This window comes from Dipteris shenzhenensis, chromosome 18, assembly GCF_047967505.1.
Source record: "Dipteris shenzhenensis isolate YYH24624 ecotype China chromosome 18, Dip_SZ_1.0, whole genome shotgun sequence".
Classification (NCBI taxonomy): Eukaryota; Viridiplantae; Streptophyta; class Polypodiopsida; order Gleicheniales; family Dipteridaceae; genus Dipteris; species Dipteris shenzhenensis.
The window spans coordinates 8373831-8399969 of NC_141613.1; the positions used below are offsets into that span (position 1 = coordinate 8373831).

General features: G+C 46.6%; 1 protein-coding gene across 1 annotated transcript in view; it reads left to right on the top strand.

The window, feature by feature from the left end:
• Nucleotides 1–26139, top strand: part of LOC147890762 (protein GAMETE EXPRESSED 2-like) — a 334794-nt gene that overhangs the window by 26260 nt on the left and 282395 nt on the right. Inside the window, exon 7 of the mRNA XM_087389820.1 lies at nt 7344–7676. Within this exon, the coding sequence (XP_087245946.1) occupies nt 7344–7676 (333 nt within the window). The remainder of the gene's footprint in view (nt 1–7343; nt 7677–26139) is intronic.

Below are 26139 nucleotides of genomic sequence, written 5' to 3' on the forward strand. Positions count from 1 at the left end.
TTTCTGCACCTTTGCAGAAATATGAAAACTATCCCAATGAGAAGCTCTAGAGGGCCTCCAACCTCTACTGCTAAGTTGAAATCTCCTGGCATTTGTGACTGTGTAACGAAAGAAGGGGATGCTCTTCTCTCGGTGCCCGTCATCAATCCATTCCCACTCCCTTGGGTCCCACTGCAAGAACCTGATGGGAGAATCACCATATAACCAGAGTCTCCAAGATCCAAGTGCTAGGACAACGGGGTTAGGATCAAGATACCACTGTGAGTCCGTGCCCCGCTCCATGTAACTTGCAATCCTAATAGGCTGGAAGGCAACCTCCAAAAGAATATCATCTGAAGATCTGATAAGTCTACCTCCCGACTGAACATCAAAGACAAGGGTCTCCTCATGTGCATCCGGTAAGGCAATGACTTGTAAGGGAATACCTGTCCCCGTAAAGGCTCCCAACCAAGTGGACTCTGTGATCGGTAAGTCATATGTATCTATCCACTTTGCTGGTATGACTGCCTCTATCTGTTGCATCCTGATTGTACTCCCTCTAAGGTGGCCAACTGATAAGAGTCTCTGATCTTCTCAAAGTTGTCTAAATGCCTTCTAGGCACATACAGTGGAAGCAGGTCCCCTCTCCCATCTAGACCACTGCATATAATGTGACACTCCCAATGATTTACCATGCTCATCCAATATGAATTCATTCCACATAATTGGCTGTCTTTCTATTTCTTCGCGAGGGGAGGGTGTAACTCTCCAACGAGTGTCTCTGAAGCTGCCCCAAGCTTCCAGAATGGAAGCCATGAGAGGGGAAGAGGGAGATCTAAGATGGGCTAACGAGAAAGGTGTCAAGAAGATCCTCCTGGAGCTTAGTGCCAAAGGATTGGCTTGAAGCATTGTACCTGTTGCATCCGGGGAATAAAAAACAACCTGAAAGAAACGTCGGCCAAGCAGACGAACATCTGTGAGGTGCCCTGCGAGGTCTCGAAGTAAAGCAGTGAGCATCCAGTCCCTGGCCTGTAATCTAGAAGGGTGGGACCCGTGGATGCGAGCAAAGAGCGATGTTGAGATCTCATGCTCTGTATCTTTTTTGAGCTGCTGTAGCTTGTCTTTTGAGAATGTGATGATTTTTGCGGCCAGTGGGAGCGGGTGAGGATTGGCTGAAGGCTGAGCCATCGTCAATCAAGGTGGAAAGGCCGACATGAACATAGTTGAACTCCTTCAATCTCTGAGAAAGATGCTCATAGCTTCAGCCACAAAAAGAAAGAGAAAGGGGGCTAGAGGGCATCCTTGGCACACTAATCTAGAAATTTGAAACCTCTTTCTGAACTCCACCAATAAGTACCTAGCTGTGGGCTGATCTCTACAATGCGAAGATCCCTCTGATCCAAGCACCTGTGAATCCAAAACGGTGACGGATACCTTTCAGAAAATCCCAATCCACTCTATCATATGCTTTCTCAAAATCTAGGAGAAGGATGGCAAGCCTCTGCCCACTCTGCATAGAATTCTACCATGCACAAAGCCCATTTTTTTCTTATGGATAAGGTTTGGAAGAATGAGCTGCAAACGCAAACTTATGGCTTTGGCCAGTATTTTGTAGAAAGTTCCCAAAAGAGTGATAGGCCTCCATTGGGACACTAAATTTATGCACCCTCCTTTTGGAATGAGATGAATGAGACCCTCTGTGAGTGAGTGAGGCATCTCACCTGAGTCCCAAATGCCCTGTAGGGCTGATGTAACATGATCCAAAATCATATCCCAAAAAGTAATGCAAAAGGAGGGTGTGAGCCCGCCGTCTAAACCAAGGCACTTACCCTTATGAAGGGCCAGAAGAGCAGTCCTGAACTTTGCATTGGTAAAAGGTGTATCAAGTGAGTCTTGCATACCAGGTTTCACGAATGCAGGGATACACTGCCAAATAGCATGTTTGGCATTAATTGTAGCCTATGTAATAGGATTTGCCATGAGGAGAGAAGCATAAAAATCTGAAGCTATATGCATGACACCATCCGGATCTATCTGCAGAACCCCATGAAAATCGATAAGCTATGAAACACTCTCCCTACTATGTCCGGGGCCATGAGTAGCGAAGAAGTGTTTGTTGACTCTCCCTCCCATTTGTGTCTAGAATGACTCTCGTGCTTTGCATAGAGACCTTGCATCCATCGAGAGACTCAGGGAGCAGGACCCGAGGTCCCAGTGGCTTAGGGATCATCAAGAGAGTGCACGCTCGGAGCTACAGGACTTGGAGGTCCATAGAGCAAAGTTCTCTTACCACTCCTCTCGGGCACGATGGGTTCAACAGGGGGACAGGTGACTAGACAGTTCTTCTGGACCACAGACAACATGGATATAGCTTCCGAGGCTTAGGGACTCACAAGGGTAGATGCACTCAGACCCCCAGGAGATCCTCGAGATGACTATAGCCTTTCATCGCCAACTTTTTTAGTCGGAGGAGACCTCACCCACCTCGCTTTTGGGGTTTGGGAGCAGGTCCCCACTGTTGTTTCACAGGATCTCAGCAGATGCCTCGAGATGCCCTTCACGCATGAGGAGCTGTGAGAGGCCTTACAAACATTTCCAGCTCAGAAGTGCCTAGGGGAGGATGCCTTGATTTCATTGTTTTTGGAAGTATATCTCCACCACATTCCGGTTAGCTTGCCAGGAGATCTTTGATTTAGGATCCCTTCCTCATTCCTTGAGTAGGGGTTCGACATGCATGATTTCGAAGGGAGGAGATAGATTTGATATCCGCCGATTAACCTCCTGGACACAGCTTAAAAGATCTTGGCCAAGGTCTTGAATTTGCGCCTGAGACCCCATCTTTCGGACATCATCCACGAGACGTAGACGTGCTTTGGGTAATATTTTCGCCTTCTGGGAGGCAGTGGATTGGGCCAGGGAGGAGGCGCAGCCTCTTGCAATCCTACTTCTCGACTTTGAGAAGGCATGTGATAGAGTTGAGTGGTCCTTTCTGGAGGGGACTATGCGGAGACTTGGCTTTTTCGAGAGATGGATGAGAGGGATTTCAGCTCTTTATGCAGGCAGCTCCAGCGAGGTGATAATTGGGGGCCATACAGGAGAGGTCTTTCCACTTTCATGTTCAGTGAGACAGGGCTGCCCACTGGCCCCTTATCTCTTTCTTTTTGTGGTGGAAGCCTTGGGCTATTTTCTGCGTTCGCAAGCACTTGGCCTCATAGGGATGAGGCTGTCGCGATCCGGCAAGAGGAGGAGCTCCTATATTCGGAGATTGCAAATGATACTGCGCTCTATGTTGATGGCTCCATAGCTACGAGAGGGCCAGAGGAGTGTTGTCCATTTATTGTGAGGCCTTCCGAGCTCGCATACATTGGACCAAATCTGTTGGCTTCTTCACAGGTCCACAGGTGAGCCAAGAGGTCTAAGGTTGGGAAGAAAATTCTGACTTTCGATGGATTATGAACGAAGAAACGGCTAGGTACTTGGGCTGTCAGATAGGCCACATCTCGGCAAAGCAGCAGCTCAGCCCGATTCTGGAGAGTGTTTGATGGAAGCTCTTATACTAGAGCTTGTTAGGAAATGGATTCAATTTCGGTGGCTTTTAGTGTGTTCTAGAGTAGTACTATACTACTTTATATCCTAGAGTGCCACGTGTCACTATGGGACTTATCCCATATACATTTGACACTTAGAGTATGTGTGCCTATCCTACATTGTACTTTCATTGTTATAATCATCAAGCCTCATGCCTTCCTTGATCATGTAAGTTCTTTGCTTGGTTGTATATTTCTTTCTCGCATTATTTCATTTCCATTATGCTTTCCTAGTCTTGCTTTTCCTTTCCATTCCATGCCATTCCATGTCTTGCATCGTCATTTGGTATCAGAGCTAGACTATTGAGGTAAGAGATTGAGGACATTGAAGCCTCTCTCTTTAATTCCCCTTGGAGGAATGGCTTCTCCAATTCCATCTTGAGCTCTACTCTCTCCACCCTGAGCCTCACCAACAATGGCAACTCAACTCAAGGCTCGTGGCAACTCCAATGGTGTGAGGCAGCTCAACTCCAATGATTCGTGGTAGCCCCATGCTCCGCTCCTAGGCGCCATTCTCTTGGCCTTGTGCCCAGCTCACAGGAAGCAGCAAGCCGGCCATTCTGCCCGCTTCTCTGTCTGTACCAGTCGTACAACAGTACGGATTGTTGGGCCGTACAGTCTGCCCGTACTCTCTACCCATACAGCCTGTCCGCTCCTCTTCTCTACTCGCTGCTGTTCTGCCCGCCATTTCTTCCTCTCCTACATCTCCATTGTGCCCGCCATTTTTTTCCTTTGCCTGCCATTTCTCCCATTTCTTCCTTTGCCCGCCATTTCTTCCTTTGTCCGCCATTTCTCCCATTTCTTCCTCAGCCTTGCGTTTCTCCCTCAACTCGTTTGTGCCCTTCATTCTATCCATCACTCTTCTCTCTCCTAGTTGCAAGTCTTATGGGTTCACTTTCCACCAACTCTCTCCTTGTGAACAAATTCAAGGGGGACAGATTTCCCACATGGCAAACAAAAGTGCAACTCCTCCTCATGAAGGAGAATGTTTGGGATGCCATCGAGGATGATGAAGCACTTGAGGCATCAACGGAGCCTCAAATACGAAAGATTTAGAAGCAACACAATTTGAGGGCCATCACAATCATCAGGCTTTGCCAAGATGATTCATTGATTCATCACGTTGACTTCAAGTCCAATGCAAAGGAGATTTGGGCATGCCTCGAGAATATATTTGGTAACAGGATCACCAACTCCAAGGTATTTCTGAAAATGCAATTTTAGCAAAAATTCAATCTTTAGTTCAACAACCTTCCAATTTGAAGTGTTGCCCAGATGACGAGGACAAAATGGCTATCTTGATACAAGTATGGAAGGGATTTCTTGCTTTGAGAATGCCATTGAAGTACTTCGCATTGCATCGACTACATTCGAAGATATGGTGTCTCTTCTTCTTGAAAAGGATCGCTGCAACAAAGAATTTCCATTCTATTCAGCGGATACTACATAGGCACTTGCCTCCACCAGCAAATGGAGACCTAGGCCATTGACTCCATCAGCACGAGGAAAGACATTCAAGCCATTCAAGTGCACTTACTGCAACAAGCTCGGTCATACGGAGGACAGGTGTAACCAGAAGCTTGCTCAACAACAATTGAAGGATCATGCCAGTTGGGTGGCATCTGCCACTAGTGATGATGCAGACGAAGATGACCCGCCGACACAGGATCATGCTCTTACAGTCTATCTCCTGCATCTAGAGGATGATGGAGATCATGATTTTGCTTTCTAAAGCATAATATATTTGGGTACTCTGCCTTGGGGGTGTTTCCAAAAAATGAATGCAATAAATCATGTGTGTTGAGTCAATAAAGGTCCTCTGCCTTGGATAGTCCTCCTAAAACGATGTATTTCTTTTATATTTTTGGTGTGTGGCTCCATGTTCCTCATTAGTCTTTGGAGCCAGGTGGGGATGTACTGTGGGAGCCATGTGTTTTTTGGCTTTGATAGGTCTATTTGTTGGTGCATTGGTATCCTAGACCTCTTAGTTGATCATGCATCCATGCATGATGAGCCTTTGAGCCATGCTAGATGAGATTTCTATGTTATGCTCACTAGCCTCTGAGCCATGCTTACTTGCCTCTGAGATTGTGTGGGAGCCATGTCTAGTTCTAGACCGGCATGCACAGTTTTGCTGACCATCATTGTCATGTTCTATTCTTGGTTCCATTCCAGTAGTCCCTCACCTTTTCTCCATGGGGGGGTGTTAGGAAATGGAGTCAATTTGAGTGACTTTTAGTGTGTTCTACAGTAGTACTATACTACTTTATATCCTAGAGTGCCACATGTCACTATGGGACTTATCCCATATACATTTGACACTTAGAGTGTGTGTGCCTATCCTATAAAGGCATTGTACTTTCATTGTTATAACCATCAAGCCTCATGCCTTCCTTAATCATGTAAGTACTGTGCTTGGTTGTATATTTCTTTCTCGCATTATTTCATTTCCATTATGCTTTCCTAGTCTTGCTTTTCCTTTCCATTCCTTTCCATTCCATGTCTTGCATCTTCATAGCTCCGCCAAACTCTCGTTGGCAAGTCGAGCACTAGTGGTGAACCAGGCATTCCTTGCCACATCCTGGTACATCGCTTCTTGCTCATGCTTTCAGTGAGGCTGCATGGGGCAGCTACGGTGCTTAGTTCAGAATTTTCTCTGATGAGGATCAGATGGCACGCACAACATCAGGGCTAGAGTGGCTTGGCAGACAATGATTTTTTCCACAGGCACAAGGTAGACTTGGCATTATTGATCTAGAGATGCATAGTAGAGCCCTCTTGGGCAAGCCAATAGTGAGAGGCCTTACCCCAGGGGCGGAATCTTGGAAGCTCCTACTCCAAAAGAGGCTCCTAAGGAATACGCCTCGCAGTGTTAGACAGTGGCAACAGTCATCCAGATGGATCTTCTTTGAGGCTCCGCTGATAGGGAAGGGATCTCCGTTGATGAGGAGTCTCTACAAAGTGTGGTAGAGATTGGCAAGAGGACTCATTCAGGCTAGGCCGTCTTGCAACATGGGTGATGGCGACCTGGCTCACGGAGGGAGGCCATGCATTTGCAATCACCTTGTCACGCCGGCCTATAGGATACATGGACAGCAGGTCTTTCAGATTGAGATCCATGATGCAGCTCAGCTCTCCCACTCACACCCACCACCTCTCCCGGAGGATGGTGTCTGGGAGACTGTTTCCAGCATCACCGCTTGGAACGTCTGGGTGGCTCGTTGCAGTTCGGTGATGGGAAGCCAGACGATTTCTCCAGCGGCTACCCTAGTAGCCATTTGGCAAGACATAATTTTCACCTTGCGCGCCATTTGGGAGCACGGTACTCCAAGCATTAGAGCGACTGTCGAGAGACAAGAGCGTTTATGTTGGAAATGCCAGCAAGAGTTTTCTACACCCTTTCCGCGAGGGGTATTCGCTGGGTATATAAATCACCACCGTGGTTGCTAGCTCCTATTCCGGAATCTCTATAGGCGATGAGCCATGAGATTCGGAAATGGATGCTTGTTCTTGTGGCTGGAAACCTTTCTTTTCATCAACAGCTCCTTTGGAAGCTGTTTGTATGGTTCTTTTCAAGCATTAATATAATTTACCTTGTTCTGGAAGAAAATAAAAAATAAAAAGGCACTTTTAAACTTTACATGCTTAGAAGACACATGCCAGGTCATTGGTAAAATTGATGAAAATTCACAAAACAGGTCTTTTATATTCTTCTTCTAATTTCAATATATTTGTGCTAAAGAAACAGATGACCGTTGTATTCGATGATTTTGGTAGGTCCATTATCACTACAAGCCACTTATGCTAAGTGGAAATATGGAGTCGATGTTTTCCCACCATACCAAGGGGTTAAGCTATATGTATATCAGAGAGATGATTGGGGCAATACAGTTGCATCACTGGTAAATCTTCAGGTTCTTATCTTTGATGGAAATGAAACAGAACCTTCTCCTTATGCGGATGTTTGGTCCCAGCCTGCCACTGAATATGGGAAAGGGACACAATTGATAACATTTACAACAACAGCTTCTGGAAGCTTTTCACTATTTCTTGAAGATATATCTGGAAAGCAAATAGGTGGATGCCCATATAAATTCACAGTGCTTTCATGTAAGTATATTAAAAGTGCTCTAAATAATTTTCTATGAAGTTTCATAATGTTCAAAATTTTCCTATAATTGCATGACATATTTACATGTCCCCCCCCCGCCCCCCCCCCCCCCCACCCCTGAAGTACATAATAGGTGAAGTATTCCATTCAAGTAGCTGTAGCCAAAAAACAAAATTTTGGAATGACTTCAGAATCACCAAGATGGAACCTCATGCCTTCTTGAACTATTCCAACAAAATCTTCTACAGTTAATCTACGTGACCTCTTAAATCTATGACGGAGGGCCAAAAAAACTTGATGCCAAACACATTGGACTATACCCACCCAGTAAATCTAGAAGTAGCGTGCTTGCCATTGGAGAATTTCGGTTACAGAGTGGAGGCAAATGCTCCAACTATCCTGCACACAAGTGTCTCCAAAACCTCACAAATCAGGTCATTTTTCATTGTATTGAAGCTCCAAACAGGCCCCCCCTTTCTTGGTACAAAGCTTGTGGTTTTTGTCCTTCACATTGGTGATATTTCAGCTCTACATTGGTCTCATGCACCTGAGGTTGGATTTCTCTCAAATTTCGTTTTGCACTTGACTTGATCGACCCTCTCTAGCTTGAGGCAAAACCAGTCAATTGGGAATTTTGCATCTTGGAAGCAAGCATTGCTACCCTTTCCAAAGTTGATGGTACACAATACATTTGGGAGAATACTTATGCTCAGTCCACACAGTGAACAACGAGCATTTGTGGTGCATTTGATTTATATTTTGCAAGTTTGGAAATTAGGTTGCCTACAAATGGACCGGGAAATAGCATAGTCTATTGAGGATAAGCTGGATGGCACATACTACTCCATTTAGAGCTTCATGATTGAAAATGTCTTGGTTGCACAAGGATTGTGGGATATTGTTTCAAGTGATGAGCCACAAGCCCTCACCATTGAGGGGGAGCACCCTTGCTACTAGTAGGCAATCCACGGATAAGCAATCGGAGAGCACAAGATCATGAGGGCCTACGGATTGAGTAATTCGCACATGGATAGGAGGTCTTAGCTCCAGTCCTAACACAAATGTTCAGCCAAGCGCTGTCATGGTTTCCCACCTGCTTAGAGCACCACCATTATTGTGCCGATACACAAAGCCAGGGGCCCTATGGATATTGGAAACTACCATACCCTCATGATTGGCCAACTCTAGCCAAGATTTATGGATCAGTACTAGAGAGGGAGCTCAATAGTCATATAGAGGCTTGGGGGCAATGGGCACTAGGACAGGCAGGATTCCGGAGGCAGCATTCTACCCTAGACCACATCTTCACTTTGAGGGCTATCATTGAGGAGGCGAGGTCTAGACACTAGAAAGTGTACACACGCTTGTACACACGCTTTGTAGACTTTTTGAAGGCCTTTGACACTGTCCCACAATCCCGCATGATCAGGAGACTACAGGAGGAGATGTAGATTCTAGAGACACTTATCTAGGGGGTGATGAGCCTATATGAGTCAGCCAGAGTTTGTGCCTCAATCGGATTGGGTCGAGAGTACGATCGGAGTGAAGCAGGGTTGGCCCCCTCTCATCGACCCTCTTCAGGCTTTACACTGATGAGATTACTTCCTTCATAGACCACCTAGGAGGTGAGGGATCATTACTGGCCGATCTCATGATACAAATATTGCTATACCTAGATGACATAGTCCTCATCTCAGCTTCAGCGGAGGGGCTGCAGAGACACTTGGAGACACTGATAGTTATCCTTGGGAAGACCAACTTATGGTCTTGAACACCTCACACGCAGTGCTTCGTCGACTCAACTTCACTTATCGCGACGAGCCAGTGGAGATTGTGCAGTCCTACACATATCTGGGAGCGGTCTTCACAGGATCAGGACCCTTTTTCACTACTATGACCCTTGTGTCCCAGGCCCCAACTCACACGGGGACAAGGTGCTATAGCCTGATTGGAGAGACGGAGCTTCCAGGCACACTTTCAAGATCCACCGATGAACTGTTGGCTCTTTGATACACTAGTGTGACCGACTGCCATGTATACAGTACCCTTCTGGGGATGTGATCTATCGATGGCAGAGTGGAGGAGATTTGAGAGAGTGGAGGAGATTTGAGCGACTACATGTGACCATGGGATCTAGGATGATTCGGAGTAAGCCTTCAGTCCCACATGAAATAGTACAGGCAAAGTTCACTGTGACACCACTACAGGTTGATGCCATGTTCCAGACAGTGACATTCATTCATAGAGTCTGGGACTTACCGTGCTGGCGACTACTGAGGCTGGCCCTAGAGTCATCCAGACAACTAGCTAACAGTGGAGTGGACATATGGTATGCATGCATATCCACATGGTTTGCCAGACACGGAATTCAGATGGACAGGTTTCCCCCCTTTCAGTTAAGCATGGATGCACCCCCTGCGTTGATCCCATGAGATGAGATTGACCGTATCATATGGTTAGATCTCCTCCATCTCCACACATCTCAGACTTGGGGAGGAGATCAGGAGCTCCCCACCAAGACCCAGTTTTACCACGACCACTTCTTGAGTGTCTCAGAGGAGGGATTTGTGAAGATAGTGGGAGAGAGGGAAGGAGTCTCACTTACGGCTTTCTCACATACACAATGGGGGAATACACACAAAGGTGGAGGCTGAAAACAGTTTTTCTCTTCTTAGTTGTGACAAGTCGGTGACATAAATGCACAACGGTCACCCTGGCATATCACGAGTGGAGCTCGATATCTGAACACTCCCCCTCGAGCTCAATCCCAATTCCTGCACACCAAGCAGGTCTCTGAACTTGTGTAGCTTCTCTGCGCCCAATGCCTTCGTAAATATGTCAGCTACCTGATTCTTTGTGCTGACAAAAACTAGATCAATAAGACCTAGTAAAACCTTCTCCCGAACATAGTGATAATGCACCTCAATGTGCTTTGTTCTAGCATGATAGACTGGGTTATTTGCCAAGAGTGTATACTGCTCATGTTGTTACAATAAATGGCAATTGGCCCATCTGTAGACTGATGCATATCATAAAGTAGCTTATGCAACCAAGCTACCTCACATGCAGCCATTGCTGCACCCCTGTACTCAGCCTCTGTGCTTGACAAGGCAACTGTAGGTTGTTTCTTGCTGCTCCAAGTGACGGCAGCACTCCCAAAAGAGAACACATATCCACTGGTAGATCGTCTATCAGAAATACTACCAACCCAATCAGCATCAGTGTATCCATGCAACTGTATCTGAACCCCAACCTCATAAAATAGTCCATACTATAGTGCGGACTTCACATACCTGAGTATGCGTCTAGCCGCATCCAAATGCGGTTTCCTTGGAGCCTGCATAAACTGACTTACCAATCTAAGAGCACAGCTCAAATCTGGCTTGGTAATAGTCATATAAATCAAACTTCCTACTATGCGCCTGTACATAGTAGGGTCTTCTAGAAGCTCACCTGCATCTGCGCTCAGCTTCACATTCTACTCCAAAGAAACTGAAATAGGTTTACAGCCTGTCATCCCATATTTAGACAGCATGTCCAATCCATACTGCCTCTGTAAGAGCCGTATCCCACTTGGTGATCTAATCACCTCAATGCCCAAGAAATAACGCAGCTCTCCCAAATCCTTCATCTCAAACTTCTGCTTCAATAGCATTTTCACATGAAGGATATCTTCATCACTATCACCTGTGATGATCAAATCATCAACATAAATGACAAGTAGCATAATACCTTTCTTTGTTTTTCTCACATAAAGTGAGAAATCTGCCTTGGAAATCTGAAAGCCAATAGTGACAAGATACTGTCCTATCTTGTCAGACCATGCTCTAGGTGCTTGCTTCAAGCCATACAAGGCTTTCTTCAACCTGCAAACAAACTCAGGATGAATAGCATGAACATAACCTGGTGGCTGCTCCATAAAGACCTCTTCTTGCAAATCACCATGCAAGAAGGCATTCTTTACATCCATCTGATGTAAAGACCATCCCTTTGATGCAACCATCGCAATTACTGCTCTTACGGTTCCCATCCTTGCAACCGGGCTGAATGTTTCTTCATAATCAATGCCATATGTTTGTGCATACCCCTTGACAACTAATCTTGCCTTGTATGTGTTCACAGAACCATCTGCATTATGCTTCACCTTATAAACCCACTTACAGCATATTGCATTCTTGTCTTTAGGCAAAGGCATCAATTCCCATGTAGCCTTTGCTTCCAAGGCATCCATTTCTTCATCCATGGCTTTCTCCCATTTTTCTTTTCCCATGGCTTGCTTAAAAGAAGTGGGTTCTGGTTCCTGTATCACTTTGACCATATAGGCATAGTGAGTGGCTGTAAATCCATCATATTTCAGCCTATCCACAGGATACCTAGCTCTGGTAGACCTGCGCAAAATAGGCTCACTTCCAGGCGCTCTCAAAACATCCCTGGTCTTCCTTACTGCAGGTGTAATAACAGAAGGAATACCCAACTCATCATCAATGCTCTGTTCATAGCCACTGGATTCACCATCCACATAAGAGTGACCTGCATTCACATCAAACATGGGCTGATTTACCTTCTCTTTTCCTTTTCGTGATACCTGCATACCACTATCTGCATTGCTTTGAGGAGATTCTCCTGATCTCAATCTGCCTGTCCATGGCGGAGTATGTGAACCACTGCTAGAGGACACTGCAGGTCCACTAATATTTTGTGATTGCTGCTGTGAATTTTGTGCAGCATTACCATTTTGTGCATCTATATCACCAATCACATTTACTGGTTTATACCAGCTGCTCATCTCATCAAAAACATCTCTGCTTACTGTAAACTTACAAGTAGAAGGGTTATAGCATCTATACCCTTTCTGCTGCAGAGAATAACCAATAAAGATGCACTTCTCAGCTTTGGATCCAACTTGGACCTCAACTCATCTGGCACATGAACATAGGCAATGCAACAAAAAATTTTCAAATGAGAAATATGTGGTTTCCTACCAGTATACATCTCCTCTGGCGTCATGCCATGTATTGCTGCAGTGGGAGTCATGTTCATTATGTAAACTGCTGTAGCAACTGCTTCAGCCCAATAATAATCTGGTAGGTCTTTTTCATTTAGTATGGCCCGAGATACCTCTCCAATATGCCCGTTTTTCCTTTCTGCAAGTCCATTTTGTTGTGGGGTATGACTGCATGAATATTACTGCTTTATGCCATCCTCCTGTAGAAACCTTGCAAACTCATTTGAGAGGTACTCTCCCCCTCCATCTAACCTTAGGCATTTTATTTGCAAGCCTATTTCTTTTTCAACCATAGCTTTGAAAGCTTTGAAATGCCCAAACACGTCACTTTTCTTTTTTATAAAATACACCCAAACTTTTTTGCTGTAGTTATCAATAAAAGTGATAAAATAATGATAGCCTCCAATAGATGCAGCTTTAGTAGTCCACACATCAGAGTGGATTGATTCCAATGGCTTCTTACTCTCTTGAATATGTCTAGGAAATGGTTTCCTTGCTTGTTTTCCAAATTGACACGCTTCACATACTTTATGCATTTCTGCAACCTTGAATTTAGGCAATCCTGCAACAATATTTTGGGCCTGCATTGATTTAAGTCGCTGTACATTAACATGACCAATGCGTTTATGCCAGATATCAATATCTGCAACTACACCGGTCCCATGTGCAAACATTGCTGCACTCAATTGAGGCATGTCCGCATCCAACGTAAACATCCTGCCCTTCTTCTTTCCTTTTGCTATCAAGCCACCGTTATTCTTCATATCCTCAACAAAGCATCCATGAGGATTAAATCTGACCTGCAAGCCTTGCTCAACCATTTGACCAACAGAAACCAGGTTCTTGGTGATATTCGGGACATGAAATACATCAGACAGGTATTTCTTTTTTCCATCCTGCATAGACAAAGGAATTTTACCAATCTTCACAATAGGATGTGCAGTATCATCACCAGTCTTTACAAATCGTAGTCTTTCCATTTTCCTTGCATCCTGCATCCATTCTACATGACCTGTCATATGGTTTGACTAACCTGAGTCAACATACCGCACATCATTACTTTCTTCTGCACTTGTCACAGAATTGGTCATGCGCTACACCATAAACAAATGCTTATTTTTGTCATCACCCTATCTACTAGAGGATGCATAATTGCTGCAATTTTCCATTCATAATGTCATTCTGCTTTTTGTAGCAGTCTGTAGCCATATGACCCATTTTACCATAATAGTAGCATTCAACATTGATGTTTGCATTTTGGCCTCTCTGCCATCCACCACGACCTCTTTGGCTCCCCCTGCCTCTGAGTTACCACGTCCTCCTCCAAAGGATTGGTTTTCTTGAGTTTGCTGCATATTTTGATTTCTACCACGGCCTTCAGATCGGCCTGCTCTACCTTTGCCTCTACCTCTTTCAGCATTTGAGTAGAAGACAGTTTCTTTTAAAGTTTCTCCTGAAGAAGATGCACCACCATTTCTCTGCTCTTTAGAAATTAGAAGAGCAAACAACTCCTCAAAATCAGGAAATTTTTCATGGACGGCAATGGATGTCCGGAACTGTGCATAATCCTTTCCTAGACCATTCAAGGTCACAGAAACTAAATCATCATCTTCCACTGGCGACCCAATGAAAGCAAGTGCATCTGCAATTTTCTTCACCTTCATGTGGTAGTCATCGATGCTCATATTTTCTCTCTGCACTTCGTTCAACTCCTGCTTGAGCTGCATTTTCTTGGCTTGTGTATTTGTGCTCTACATTTTTGCCAAAGTATCCCATGCCTTCTTTGGCGTACTTGCATCCTGAATATGCACAATCGTAGAATCTGAAATACTAATAGATAGCCAGTACATAACTTTTCTGGCTCTCTCATGCCATCCTTTAAATGCCTGCATTTCCTGTTAATTGGGAACATTAGGAAGAACTGGTTCTTCTTCATTTCCTGTAATGAACTCCCAATAGCCTTTTTCTATAAGGAAATTCGTCATTCTAAACTTCCATGCCTGGAAGTTGTTCTTGTCAAGCTTTTCAGTGACAATCTGTGACAGAGAATCACATGCCATTACAGAACACTGCAAAATTTTCTGTCACTGCAAAAAAACACAGCTTTTGCCTCACACGGGCAGATCTGCAAAACTGAAGAAAGTGGTATTTCACCACACAGTCACTTCCTAGTGACGATTTTGCATCAACAGGCCACAAGGATGATTTTGCAACTTCTAATATCTTTGCGCACAGGCATACGATGCAATTTTTGCGGCAACTTTTCACCGACCTGCAGCAGTGGTCGCACAACAAAAACAGGGCCTTTTTCTGAGTGCTTGCGGAGAACTTCCGCCTCCAAAACGGGCCCTGCAATGGCCTCGAATCTGAAAAATAAAGTCACCAAGGGCTTCGCCTCGGCCCACAGCATATATTGCCCTCTCGCCACACCGCGAAGGGCGTCTTAATCTGAGACAATGCACTCTTGCACTTTCCGGTTGTGCTACCTGCAGAGATTTGCTCCCAAACTCGAAAAAGGAAAGCAACACTGGTCCTCTTACCAGGACACAGCGAACTTGGTTTGCTTTCTTGAGCTCCGTAGCACGAACCAGGCTCTGATACCATGTGAAGATAGTGGGAGAGAGGAAAGGAGTCTCACCTGCGACTTTCCCACATACACAATGGGGGAATACACACAAAGGTGGAGACTGAAAACAGTTTTTCTCTTCTTAGTTGTGAAAGCCAAAAGAACTCTAGTACAAAGAAATAGAAGAACCCTATATGCGGGTCTCAAACCAACCTCAGCTAACTAAGGTGGCATACTAATTGAGCCACAAACTAGAGTACATAAGGATAGCTATCATCCAGCTATTATTCATGGGTGGTGTACCAACCGCATCTGCAGCTAACAAGTCGGTGACATAAATGCACAACGGTCACCCTGGCATATCACGAGTGGAGCTCGATATCTCAACAGGATTCATCATCATACCCCAATACCTCGTGGACAAAGGAGTCTCATATGCACTAAGGATTGCCATTGGACAGATGCGGGTTTCATCCCACCAGCTGAGGATTGAGACAGGGAGAGCATCACGCATACCCAGCGAGCAGATCTGCATGTTGTGCACATTGGGAGTGATTGAGATAGAGGAGCATTTTCTTTGTGCCTGCCCAGCCTACTATGAGATCAGGGGACGACCATCGTCTCTACCAGGATGGAGTAGCTTCGGCCCACTATCACAACTGATCCCCACTTCCATGATTAGGTCTGCATGGGCTCTATCTGCTCGAGATGCGCTAACACAGGGAGACTCTGCTATGACAGATCAGAGAGCAGCAAGTGGTGACCAAACCATAGGACACATAGGTTGACTAGACACAGCGACATGTCACAGATTTTTATGCCTTTGAGTCAGCCCTAGGAAATAGTGGGATGGAGGAGGAGCTAGTTGATATGTGGGCAATCTGGATTACCAAGAGAGGGATGCAGAGGCCACCCGCGACACGGAGAGCGACTGGAGCACAGTCTATTGAGGTCTGCACCTATCATAGCTTTCCTCGGAGGTGACTTCCCAAGATGAGGGGTCACTTTGAACATAGCCCGGCGAGTTCAAAGATCAAGGAGACCACGTCCCCCTCCGCCACCATAGCGTGTGACAGCTCGACAGACACAGATCCAATACACTTTCACCGCTCACAGATGAGCCACCATAGTACTGGGTTTTGGCTTCTGAGTTCCAGCTTTCAACATATGTTTTCTACTTGATTTTGCTTGAGCTATTGAGCTCTTAATTTCAGCATAGTATTTAGCAAGGGCCTTAGCGCACCCTTTGCTTGGCCCTTTGAGGCTTGTATGAGTTTTCCTTTTGGTGTACTTTGCACGCTGCCCCATAGGCCCATGAGGCCTTCCGCGGACGTTATATATATAGATATATATCTTTCTTTCTTTCTTTTCTTTCTCCTCTCTGAAACTCTCTCCCCCTCTCCCTCCCCTTCTCTTCCTCTCTTTGCCTCTCAGCCCCTACACCCACATCACTTTCAGCCTCCCAGCCTACTCTCAGCCCTTACCCTTACTCTTAGTGCCCCCTCTTTCCTCTTGCTTCAGCACCTTCTTGTTTTCCGCCTCTCCAGCATCAAGGAATTGTCAGATAGAGCTTTATCTTGTTCGAGTTGGCCTTTTCACCTCCGTTGACGAATGGAACACGTTCAGTCAATCCTCAACTGCTTCCACCGGCCGTGAAAACAATAATTTTCTCAAAAGACGAGTTGTAGCAGCTGAAAAATTATGTGGGGATAGAAAGTTCTATCTCGATCTTTGCTCGCATCCCTGGGTCCCATCTTTCCAGATCGCAAGCCAGGGACTAGATGAGCATGGCTTCGGTGCTCAAGGATTAATCCCTTGGTGCTAGCCTCCAGGTTGAATTTTCTATCACCTTTCACTACGGTTTTGATCCTGTTAAGGAGGACACTCGAGTCACATCTCTCTTTATCCGACTATTTGGTTTTCCTCAGGTGTACCATGGCCACCTTGCCACTATTGGAGCCTCCTTTGGAATGGTCACAAAGATCCTCCCCCTTCCAGGCTTGCCTTCTTCTTTAGCGGAGGTAGTTAAGGCTAAGTGCCTAGAGTTAGGGTCATTGTCTTTAGCCCGAACATCATGGATGACCACATCATGCTTCAACGACTAGATGGATCCTTTTTCCACCAGAGGATAGAGATGTTGGGGAGACAGGATCAGTGCGGGATATGTAGGACCCACAGGCACTTTGCTAGAGTCTGCCAAGGAGGAAAAAAATGTCGGAATATGAAGCCAAAGTGAGTAAAAAATGAGTGTACTAGGTGTCTAGGGGGTGTTTTATAGTCTAGTGAGTCCTAGACATGCCACGTGTCATATTGGGAGTTATCACATATACACTATGGCTTTCTAGAGTCTAGTGTTACACTATATAGTGTTGTACTTGTCTTTAGCCTTTTGATATCAGTCAACATCAAGCCATCTACATGTGAGTATTTTGGTTATCATTGCCTAGCACTTGTTCTTTCATTTTCCTTTCCATTTTTCTTTTCATTATGCTTTCCACATTTCCATTGTGTTCCTAGCTAGCTACTAGATCTCTTCATAAGAGCCATGTTCCTAGCCGTGCTCTCTCTTTCCCTTTTCCTTCCAAGGGGTTGAGATGAGGGAGGCCAATAAAGCTACTCTAACTCCTCCTCCTTGGAAGGCTGCCCTCTTCTCTCCTTCCTTGAGCTCTCTTTTCCACTCCATGATCTGCCACCTCTCTTCTTCTTCCTCAGCTACATCTTTCTGTGACCTACGGACTATGTGACGCTTATATCTGGAGCTAGAAGTAGAATCACGGCTTTTTGTCTTCAGCAAAGTTGTAGAGGACCTTGATTACTACAAATTTTGTTTTTACATCATTGCAATCTGAGTTTTCTGTGAAAAGTTACAGCCCTTGCAAGAAGTGACGAAATTTGTTTCTGTGGGCGAATTTTGTTCTGGAGCTCAATGATTTGACAGCCCAAGCATGATGTAACCAGCTCAATGTGGAGCTATCCATCCTCTTCATCGTTGACCTCTACTCCAACCCGCCATTTGCTCCTTCTGCCCGACATTCTCTTGGAGCTACTGCTCGCAAGTTCGTGCCCGCATTCTGCCCATCATTCTCTTGGAGCTGCTGTCCATGCTGCCTCTATCTTCTCTGCCCGTCACTTGATGTGAGCTCTTGACATTACATTGCGATGATTCCTTCACGTGACTACTCCAAACTTTGGTGAAGACTTCTCGAGCTAAATGTGAGTTCTGCGATACTGCTCCGACACACTCCACTACAGTGATCTCTTTGGTTAGTGTATTACATCAAGCTTGATGTAGACCACTCTACATCAACAAGTGACTTCTTCGACATTGCTTATTCGATCGGTGCCTGAGGGTCTTCGCATTGATTGACTTTCCGATTGGTTGTGGTACCTGAGGCTTCTACTTCGACATTGGTGACTCTCCTTCTTGCATTTTGAGAGTCATCATGTAATTGCTCCATGTAGCTACCCATGGACTTCACCGACACATATTTTGGGGCATTCCTGCCTAGCGCTTCATTGACATTGTCATCAACTCGCAAGGATGTGCACACATGTGCATTAGCTACTTGGAGGACATCTCTTTCACAAATAGATATTTTATTTATTACTACACGCTTGATGTATATTGGGGTCCTCTGCCCTGGGTAGTCCCCCTAAAATGATATGTATTGAGTGTTTGGTTTTCATTGAGTCTAAAGGTCCTCTTGGATAGTCCTCCTAAAAAGATGTATTGGTTTTCCTATTTTTTTGGTGTGTGGCTTCCTAACATGTCCTGTTATGAAGCCAAGGGAGAATGTATTGTGGGAGCCATATGTATTGGCTTTGATAGGTCTATTTGTTTATCAGGCCTGGCTTGAGAGTTCCAGGATGTTGGTGCCCCCAACAATAGAGGGGATCGTGTCATTATGTGGAAGGAGCTGTTGCTACAGCAAAGGCTCATCAGTAGACGCTGCTTGATCAGAGAATAGAGTATGATGTTCATGCACAAGAGTCTTTTTGGACTCAGATGGGAGGTAGAGTCAATAAGCACTTCTTCTCTACTCTTGGCCCCACACATAGTAGGGAATGTGTCTCGCAGCTTATTGACTCAGACGGGTTTTATAGGCTGATCTTGATGTCGTCATGCACATAGCTACATTTTTCTATGCCTCCCTTTTGACAGCAAATCCTCACACACATGCCAGAGATGATGCCATATATGTTGTATGGCAGTGTATCCTATGTTGGTAAAACTAGGTATACGGGCCTCACTAGATGCACCTTTCATCAACATAGAGTTCAAGACTACACTTCTTGTCCTTTTTAAGGGCAAGTGTCCGGGTTTGGATGGGCTTAACCCCTCCTTTTTTATTACTTTTTGGGATATGATTGGGAATCACATTACGTCAGCCCTACAAGGCATTTGGGACTCTGGTGAGATGCTGGAATCACTTATAGATGGGCTCATTCATCTTATTCCGAAAGGGGGCAGGAAGAACTTGGTGTCTCAGTGGAGACTGATTACTCTTTTGGGCACTTGCTACAAAATCCTAGCGAAAGCAATCAGCCTACATTTGCAGCCCATGCTTCCAGATCTTGTTCATGATACTTAAACAGGATTTGTACATGGCAGGAGCATCTTTGATAATTTTTCTCATTTTGGGAGGCTTTTGATGGGCTATGTAGAGAAGCCAGAGGTTAGCCATTCTAATCTTGGATTTTGAGAAAGCTTATGATAGATTGGGGTTTTTGGAAGGCACCCTTTTTCTCTTTGGATTTCGCATGCTTTGTATTACTCAGCTCAAGAGACCTATAAGGTATTTTCTATGGAGTGGACTTGATGGCACAATAGATGTCATAGTTAGGTTGCTTGGGAGACATTGATCATCCCCACACAGGAGGGTGGGCTCAACATCATAGATCTGGATTTATAGTGTAGGGCCTTGCTCCGCAAGATAATGGTGAGGGGACTAATGCCAGGCCAAGAGACTATGGAAGAATTTCTTTATGCGCAGCATGCAGTTCTGTACGCCAACTTCGGGAGGAGACTAGAGTTAGAGCACCAAATGGATTTTCCCTTAAGCTCACCTCAGGTCTCCTTTGTCACCTCTTATGGATGCTATCCTAAAGGCTTGGGATAGCTTCAGGAGTACTCTTCAGAGAGTCCCCCTTCCTCTCATGAAGAGATAGACAGGCAGTGTGTCATGTGGAATGACAACATACTTGATGATTGTGGCTGACAACTTGGTGCCTCACACTGTATGCAGTGGTCCAAGTGGAAGAGGGGCCTTGCCTCCTTTCAAAAATCTTCTAGAGGACCATAAGGCCTAATTAGTAAGCCATCTCAGAAGGAGAGATTAGCAGATTGATGCAGCCATTCTAGTAGATCAGATGGAAACTCATGTTATGCCTATTTCGTGTTTCACTTGGATGGGCGCATTCACTGGAGAGTAGGCATTACTCTACAAGTTATTGTGGTTTGTGGTGCGGATGAGGATGCCCTGGTCTTTGATGTCCTTGTGGGTGGCATGCTGTCCCGATCTGATGATGTTTTATTACAGATTTTATTTCCGACGGTCAGGAATGTTGGATAGGTGGAGCACGGCTCCGACTTAGAGTGGTACATAGGCCCTCACCCATGTCTTGTTACCATGGGAACGTGGAGATTGTGGCTTTATGGGGGTGTTTCCATAAAGTACTTGAAGTGGGATCCCATAAAGTACTTGAAGTGGAATCCCGGGGAATGGGAATGGATTGATGAAGGGCACCAAGAAAAGAGCCTTCCCTTCTTTTGTTACATTGTTAATAATGCTAGGAGATTCCGATTGAGTTGTAAAGGTTGGAGGCCCTCTAGAGCACCCCATTGGGAGTGTTATGAGATTTTTTTTTTTTGCAAAAAGAGACTTCTATTTAGTATTAAAGAAAAACCGTTAGAGCAAGCTCCGTATGGGATACATCATGCAATGCACGAAAAGCTCGAGAGCCAAAAAGAAAGGATTGAGGCTGATAGTGCCATCTCAATCCGGTAGAAACCTCTGAGAAAAAGGGAGAACCCCTCCAAACTCGAAGAAATATAGTCCTTCTAGAAGAGGCTGCCCGTGAAGGGCCCTGCATGCCGTGTCAGTCCAAATACCCGTGAACACCTGTGATGGGTGTATCTGGGTGCCATCCAAGGCCTCAGTACATCTGGCTCTCCAAATGTGCCAAGAGGAAATGCTAGCCAAAATCTCCCAAGAGGTGTCCACTGAAACATGAGAAGCTCTGAAGGGAGTAAGTGATACATTCTACCGAGAGCAGGGCTCTATCACTTGCCGGCGGACTGAGAGTGCCCAAGAAGAAGGCTCACCCTCATAAAACACCTGGGGCCCGGTAAGAGATAACCATGCGACCGAGCCCCAAGTCATGAAGAAAGGGGAATTGTGAAAGATGCTGAGTATCCGAGCAACCCCTTTCCAAACAGTCCTCGCCTGACTGCAGTCCCAAAGGCAATGTCGCATTGACTCCTCTGGAGAATGACATCGAGGACAAGTGGGATCAGCCCTAAATCGTGATCTCCACAGGTTCACTGCAATCCCTCCATGAATAGAAAGCCAAAAGAAAAGAGTGATCTTTCTATTTCTGAGGGATTTCCAGAGCCTCCTCCAGAAATTTCTACGCAAATCTGCGGTGATGAAGAAGCTTTCCCAATGGGGGGCTCTGGAGGGAATCCAGCCCCTACTGTTCAGCTGAAATCTCCTGGCATTACCAACCATGAAACGAAAGAAGGGAATCCCCCTCTCTCGGTGCCCGTGATCTATCCACTCCCACTCTCCTGGGTCCCACTGCAAGCACCCGATAGGTGCACCTCCATATAACCACAACCTCCAGGATCCCAAGGCCAAGAGCAGAGGGTCAGGGTCTAAGTACCACTGCAAGCCCGCTCCATGATCCACAAAACCAGCAGTCCTGACAGGCTGAAAGGCAACCTCAAGAAGAATGCCATCCTTGGATGTAGAAAGTAAACCTCCATCCCCAACATCAAAGACCAGTGCGTCTTTCACCTCGGAGAGAGATCACCTGTAAAGGAACTGATGTCCTCGAAAAAGACCATGACCCCATCCAAGTGGTGGAGGTAATAGGCAACTCAACTGTCCATTCCACCGGGATGGCTGCATATATCTGCTGAATCCTACATGCTACCCCTCTGAGGTGACTCACGGACTGCAGTCTTTGATCCTCAGGTAGCCTAATAAAAGATTTCCAAGTGCTTATTGTGTAGGCGGGGCCTCTCTCCCATTTATACCACTGCATGTAATGGGAAGTGCCCAGTGGTTTGGCATGCTTGTCAAGAATACTATCATTCCAAATGATCGGCTGCCTATCAATCTCTTCGATGGTAGAAGGTGGAATCCTTCGAAGAGTGTTCCTGAAGCTCCCCCAAGCTTTCAGGATGGCAGTCATGAGAGGAGAGGCAGGAGATCTGAGAGGGGCTGAAGTGAAAATCCAGCGAGGGCTGTCCACCCAATCATCTCCCAAGGTTGGTGTGCAAGCCTGAATGCGTCCAAAAAAGAAATCCTTCCAAGGTTCCTGCCCAGGCATGAGTCCCCTCACCACCACCTTACAAAGCAATGCCCTGCACTGCAAGTCCGGGTCAATGACATTAAGGCCCCCTTCACATGTAGGGATAATAATGGTCTCCCAGGCCACCCTTGCTGCAACATCTGTTGTGCCATCAAGTCCACTCCATAAAAAATTCCTGACTGGTCTGATGAGCTGAGTGATGCAATCCCTAGACCGACACCAGCCAGAACACACAATCCAGGAGGTGGCCAAGAGAACCTGGTTCACTACCACAACTCTAGATGCAAGGTTGAGTTTGGTAGAGCTCCAGAAAAGGAGCTTTTTTCTTATACTTTCTAGTACTTGGGCAAACTGCTGTGCTGGAGAGATGTCCAATCCTACCTGGCATCCCAAATACCTGATAGGAACACCCCTCTGAATCCAGGAAAAACCAATGTCAACTCCCCAGCCTGGAGTGTCCTCATCACTGATCCAAAAGCCAAAGGATTTATGCCAGTTAATGTGTGCCCCTGCAGCTGAGCAAAAAATATCCAAGGCTGTCCGGAAAGAATCAAGTGACTGCAAAGAGGCCTCAATAAAAATAGCAGTGTCATCAGCCAACTCACAGTCAAAAAGCTCCTGCTCCTGTCTCAAGGGCAATCTCAGCCCAAAAAGCTCAGCCTGAGATCTAAGGAAGATACTCATAGCTTCTGCTACAAAAAGAAAGCGGAAGGGGGTTAAAGGGCATCCCTGACGAACTGATCTGGAAATCTGAAACCTGTCACCCCTTACCCCTCCAATCAAAACCTGGCTGTGGGCTGATCTGTAAAGGGAGGCCACCCCTCTTATCCAAGCATCTGAAAATCCAAACTGTAGAAGAGTGCCCTCAAGAAAACCCCAATCAAGCTCATCTTGAGACAGGAACTTCAGCCAACAGTGATTGGTCGCTTGGATATACTTCTGCTCCAGGAGCACAAGCTTTCTGTGGCTCATTCCCGTAGCTGTGGGAAGATTCTCCCTGGACGCTCTCACACTTATTGGGAGCCCTCGATCGGCGCATAGGGGAGGAGTGGCGGTGTCTGTACTTCCGTGTGCGAGCAGTTAGCCCAGGGAGTTTTTGGTCATGGTACGTTGATCCCAGGCCGTGCCCTTTGGGTAGGCCTAGAGTTGGAGGGTTCCAAAATAGGAATCCTCAACATCTATGCTCCCACAGACCTCCGATGCAGAGCCACCTTCTGGAGGACACTCACAGGGATTCTCCCAGACATGGATTCCTGGATTGTTGGAGGTGACTTCAACAATCTGGAGACCTTGGAGGACCAGCAGGGCAGAGGATCAGAGTTTACAGGTATGGCTCAGGCAGAGCAGTCCGCTTGGGACTCCTTTATCTTCACGACAGGAGGTAGGGACAGCTGGAGAGACCCGTCCTTCCGCCGTTGGCACGGGAGCTTGGACTTCTCGTGGGGCTTCCGCAGGGAAGGAGGCAAACTCCTGGAGAGACTGGATAGATTTTATGTCAGTGATTGGGCCATCAGCAGAGGCGGTCAGGCGGGTATAGTGCCAGGGACGATACTTTCTGACCACGCGCCTATGCTCTTATCATTAGACTCGGCAGCTCAGTCCCTTCCTCCCCGTTCGTGCCAGATTCCCGACTCCATCTTCTCGAGGGAGGACGTGCGCAGTAGTATCGGTAGCCTTTGGGACAGAGATTGGGGCGAGTGCATGGATCTGGTTGATTCGGTGGCGCAGGCTTTGCAAGAGTCCAGCCAGATTTGCCAGCTCGCAGCCCTTCAGGTTCGACAAGAGTGGTGGGGCAGAGAGAGAGCTCTTCGTAGGGATCTCGCTTCCATTCAGCGACTCCAGCAGGCAGCCCCGGGCTCGGAGGAGCTTCGGATCCAGGCCCTTCGAGCCAGAGCCCTTCTTGAGGAGACTCTCCAGCGCCGTTCAGAGTTTTCCTATCACGCCTCCCTCTCATTCTGGGCTCGGAAGGGCGACCGGATGTGCAGGGAGTTCTTCAGGACGCATGGCCAGAGAGCAGCAGGTGATCAGCTACGGAGTCTTAGGACAGCGGAGGGGCACATCGTTACTGATCCGGGTGAGGTCTTGGGGTTGGCTACCAACTTCTACAGGACTCTTTTCTAGCAGGAGCAGCTTGCCCCTCGCACTCGACGTTCCCGCGAGGAGGTGTGGAGGCATATTCCAGCCCTGGTTCAGCCCAGCATGCAAGCGACGTTGTTGGCACCGTTCACTACTGACGAGATGTTTGAGGCCTTGATGGCCATCGATGTTGGGCAGAAATGCCCTGGCGAGGATGGGTTATCTCGCGCTTTCTTCACCTCCTTCTGGGATCAAATCCATCAGCCCCTCCTAGCAGCCCTCCAGAGGATTTTCAACAGTGGATATATGCCAGAGAGCCTCTCCTCGGGACTGATTTGCCTCATCCCGAAGGGAGGAGATCGACAGGAGACCCGTCAGTGGCGCCCGATCACTCTCCTCACCACTGCCTACAAAATCCTTGCTAAGATGATCAGCGCCAGAGTTCGGCCTCTACTTCCTGACCTCATTCATGACACTCAGACAGGCTTTGGTCCAGGATCGCAGTATCCTGGATAATGTCTTCACCTTCTCAGAGGCGGCGGAGTGGGCTCAGCACAGTGGGTCACATTTAGCCATCCTACTTCTCGACTTTGAGAAGGCCTACGATCGAGTGGACTGGTCCTTCCTGGAGGGTACTCTGGAGCGACTAGGGTTCCCAGCAGGATGGATTCAGGGTATTTCAGCGTTATACAGGACAGCTTCCAGCAGGGTCATCATCGGTGGCAGGATGGGAGAGCGATTTCGTTTGGAGAGATCAGTGCGTCAGGGTTGCCCCCTTGCTCCTTACCTATTTCTCTTCTTCGCCGAGGCCATGACATACTACCTTCGGGCGAGGTCGACCGGGATCCGGGGTGTTCGCCTTCCCATCAGGGAGGACACGGAGCTCCTGCTCCTGGATTCGGAGTATGCAGATGACACAGCACTGTATGTTCAGGATGATGAGATGATGCTGGAGAGGGTGAGGCTGGCCCTAGAGGTCTTCTGTTCGGCAGCCGGTGTGAAAATCAATTGGAACAAATCAGTTGGTTTTCTCACAAACCCCGGGGCGTGCTCACAGTGGGGGAGGTTTTTGGGTTTCAGGTGGATCCCGCGGGGACAGACAGCTAGATATCTCGGCTTTCAGGTCGGCCTAGATATCACGCCAGCTCAGCAGTTTCTCCCGGTGCTAGATTCCATTCGACGGAAGCTGGCTTTCTGGAGCACTGCTAAGCTCTCTCTTGCAGGTCGTGCTCTTGTAGTCAACCAGGTTCTCCTAGCCACGGCATGGTATGTGGCT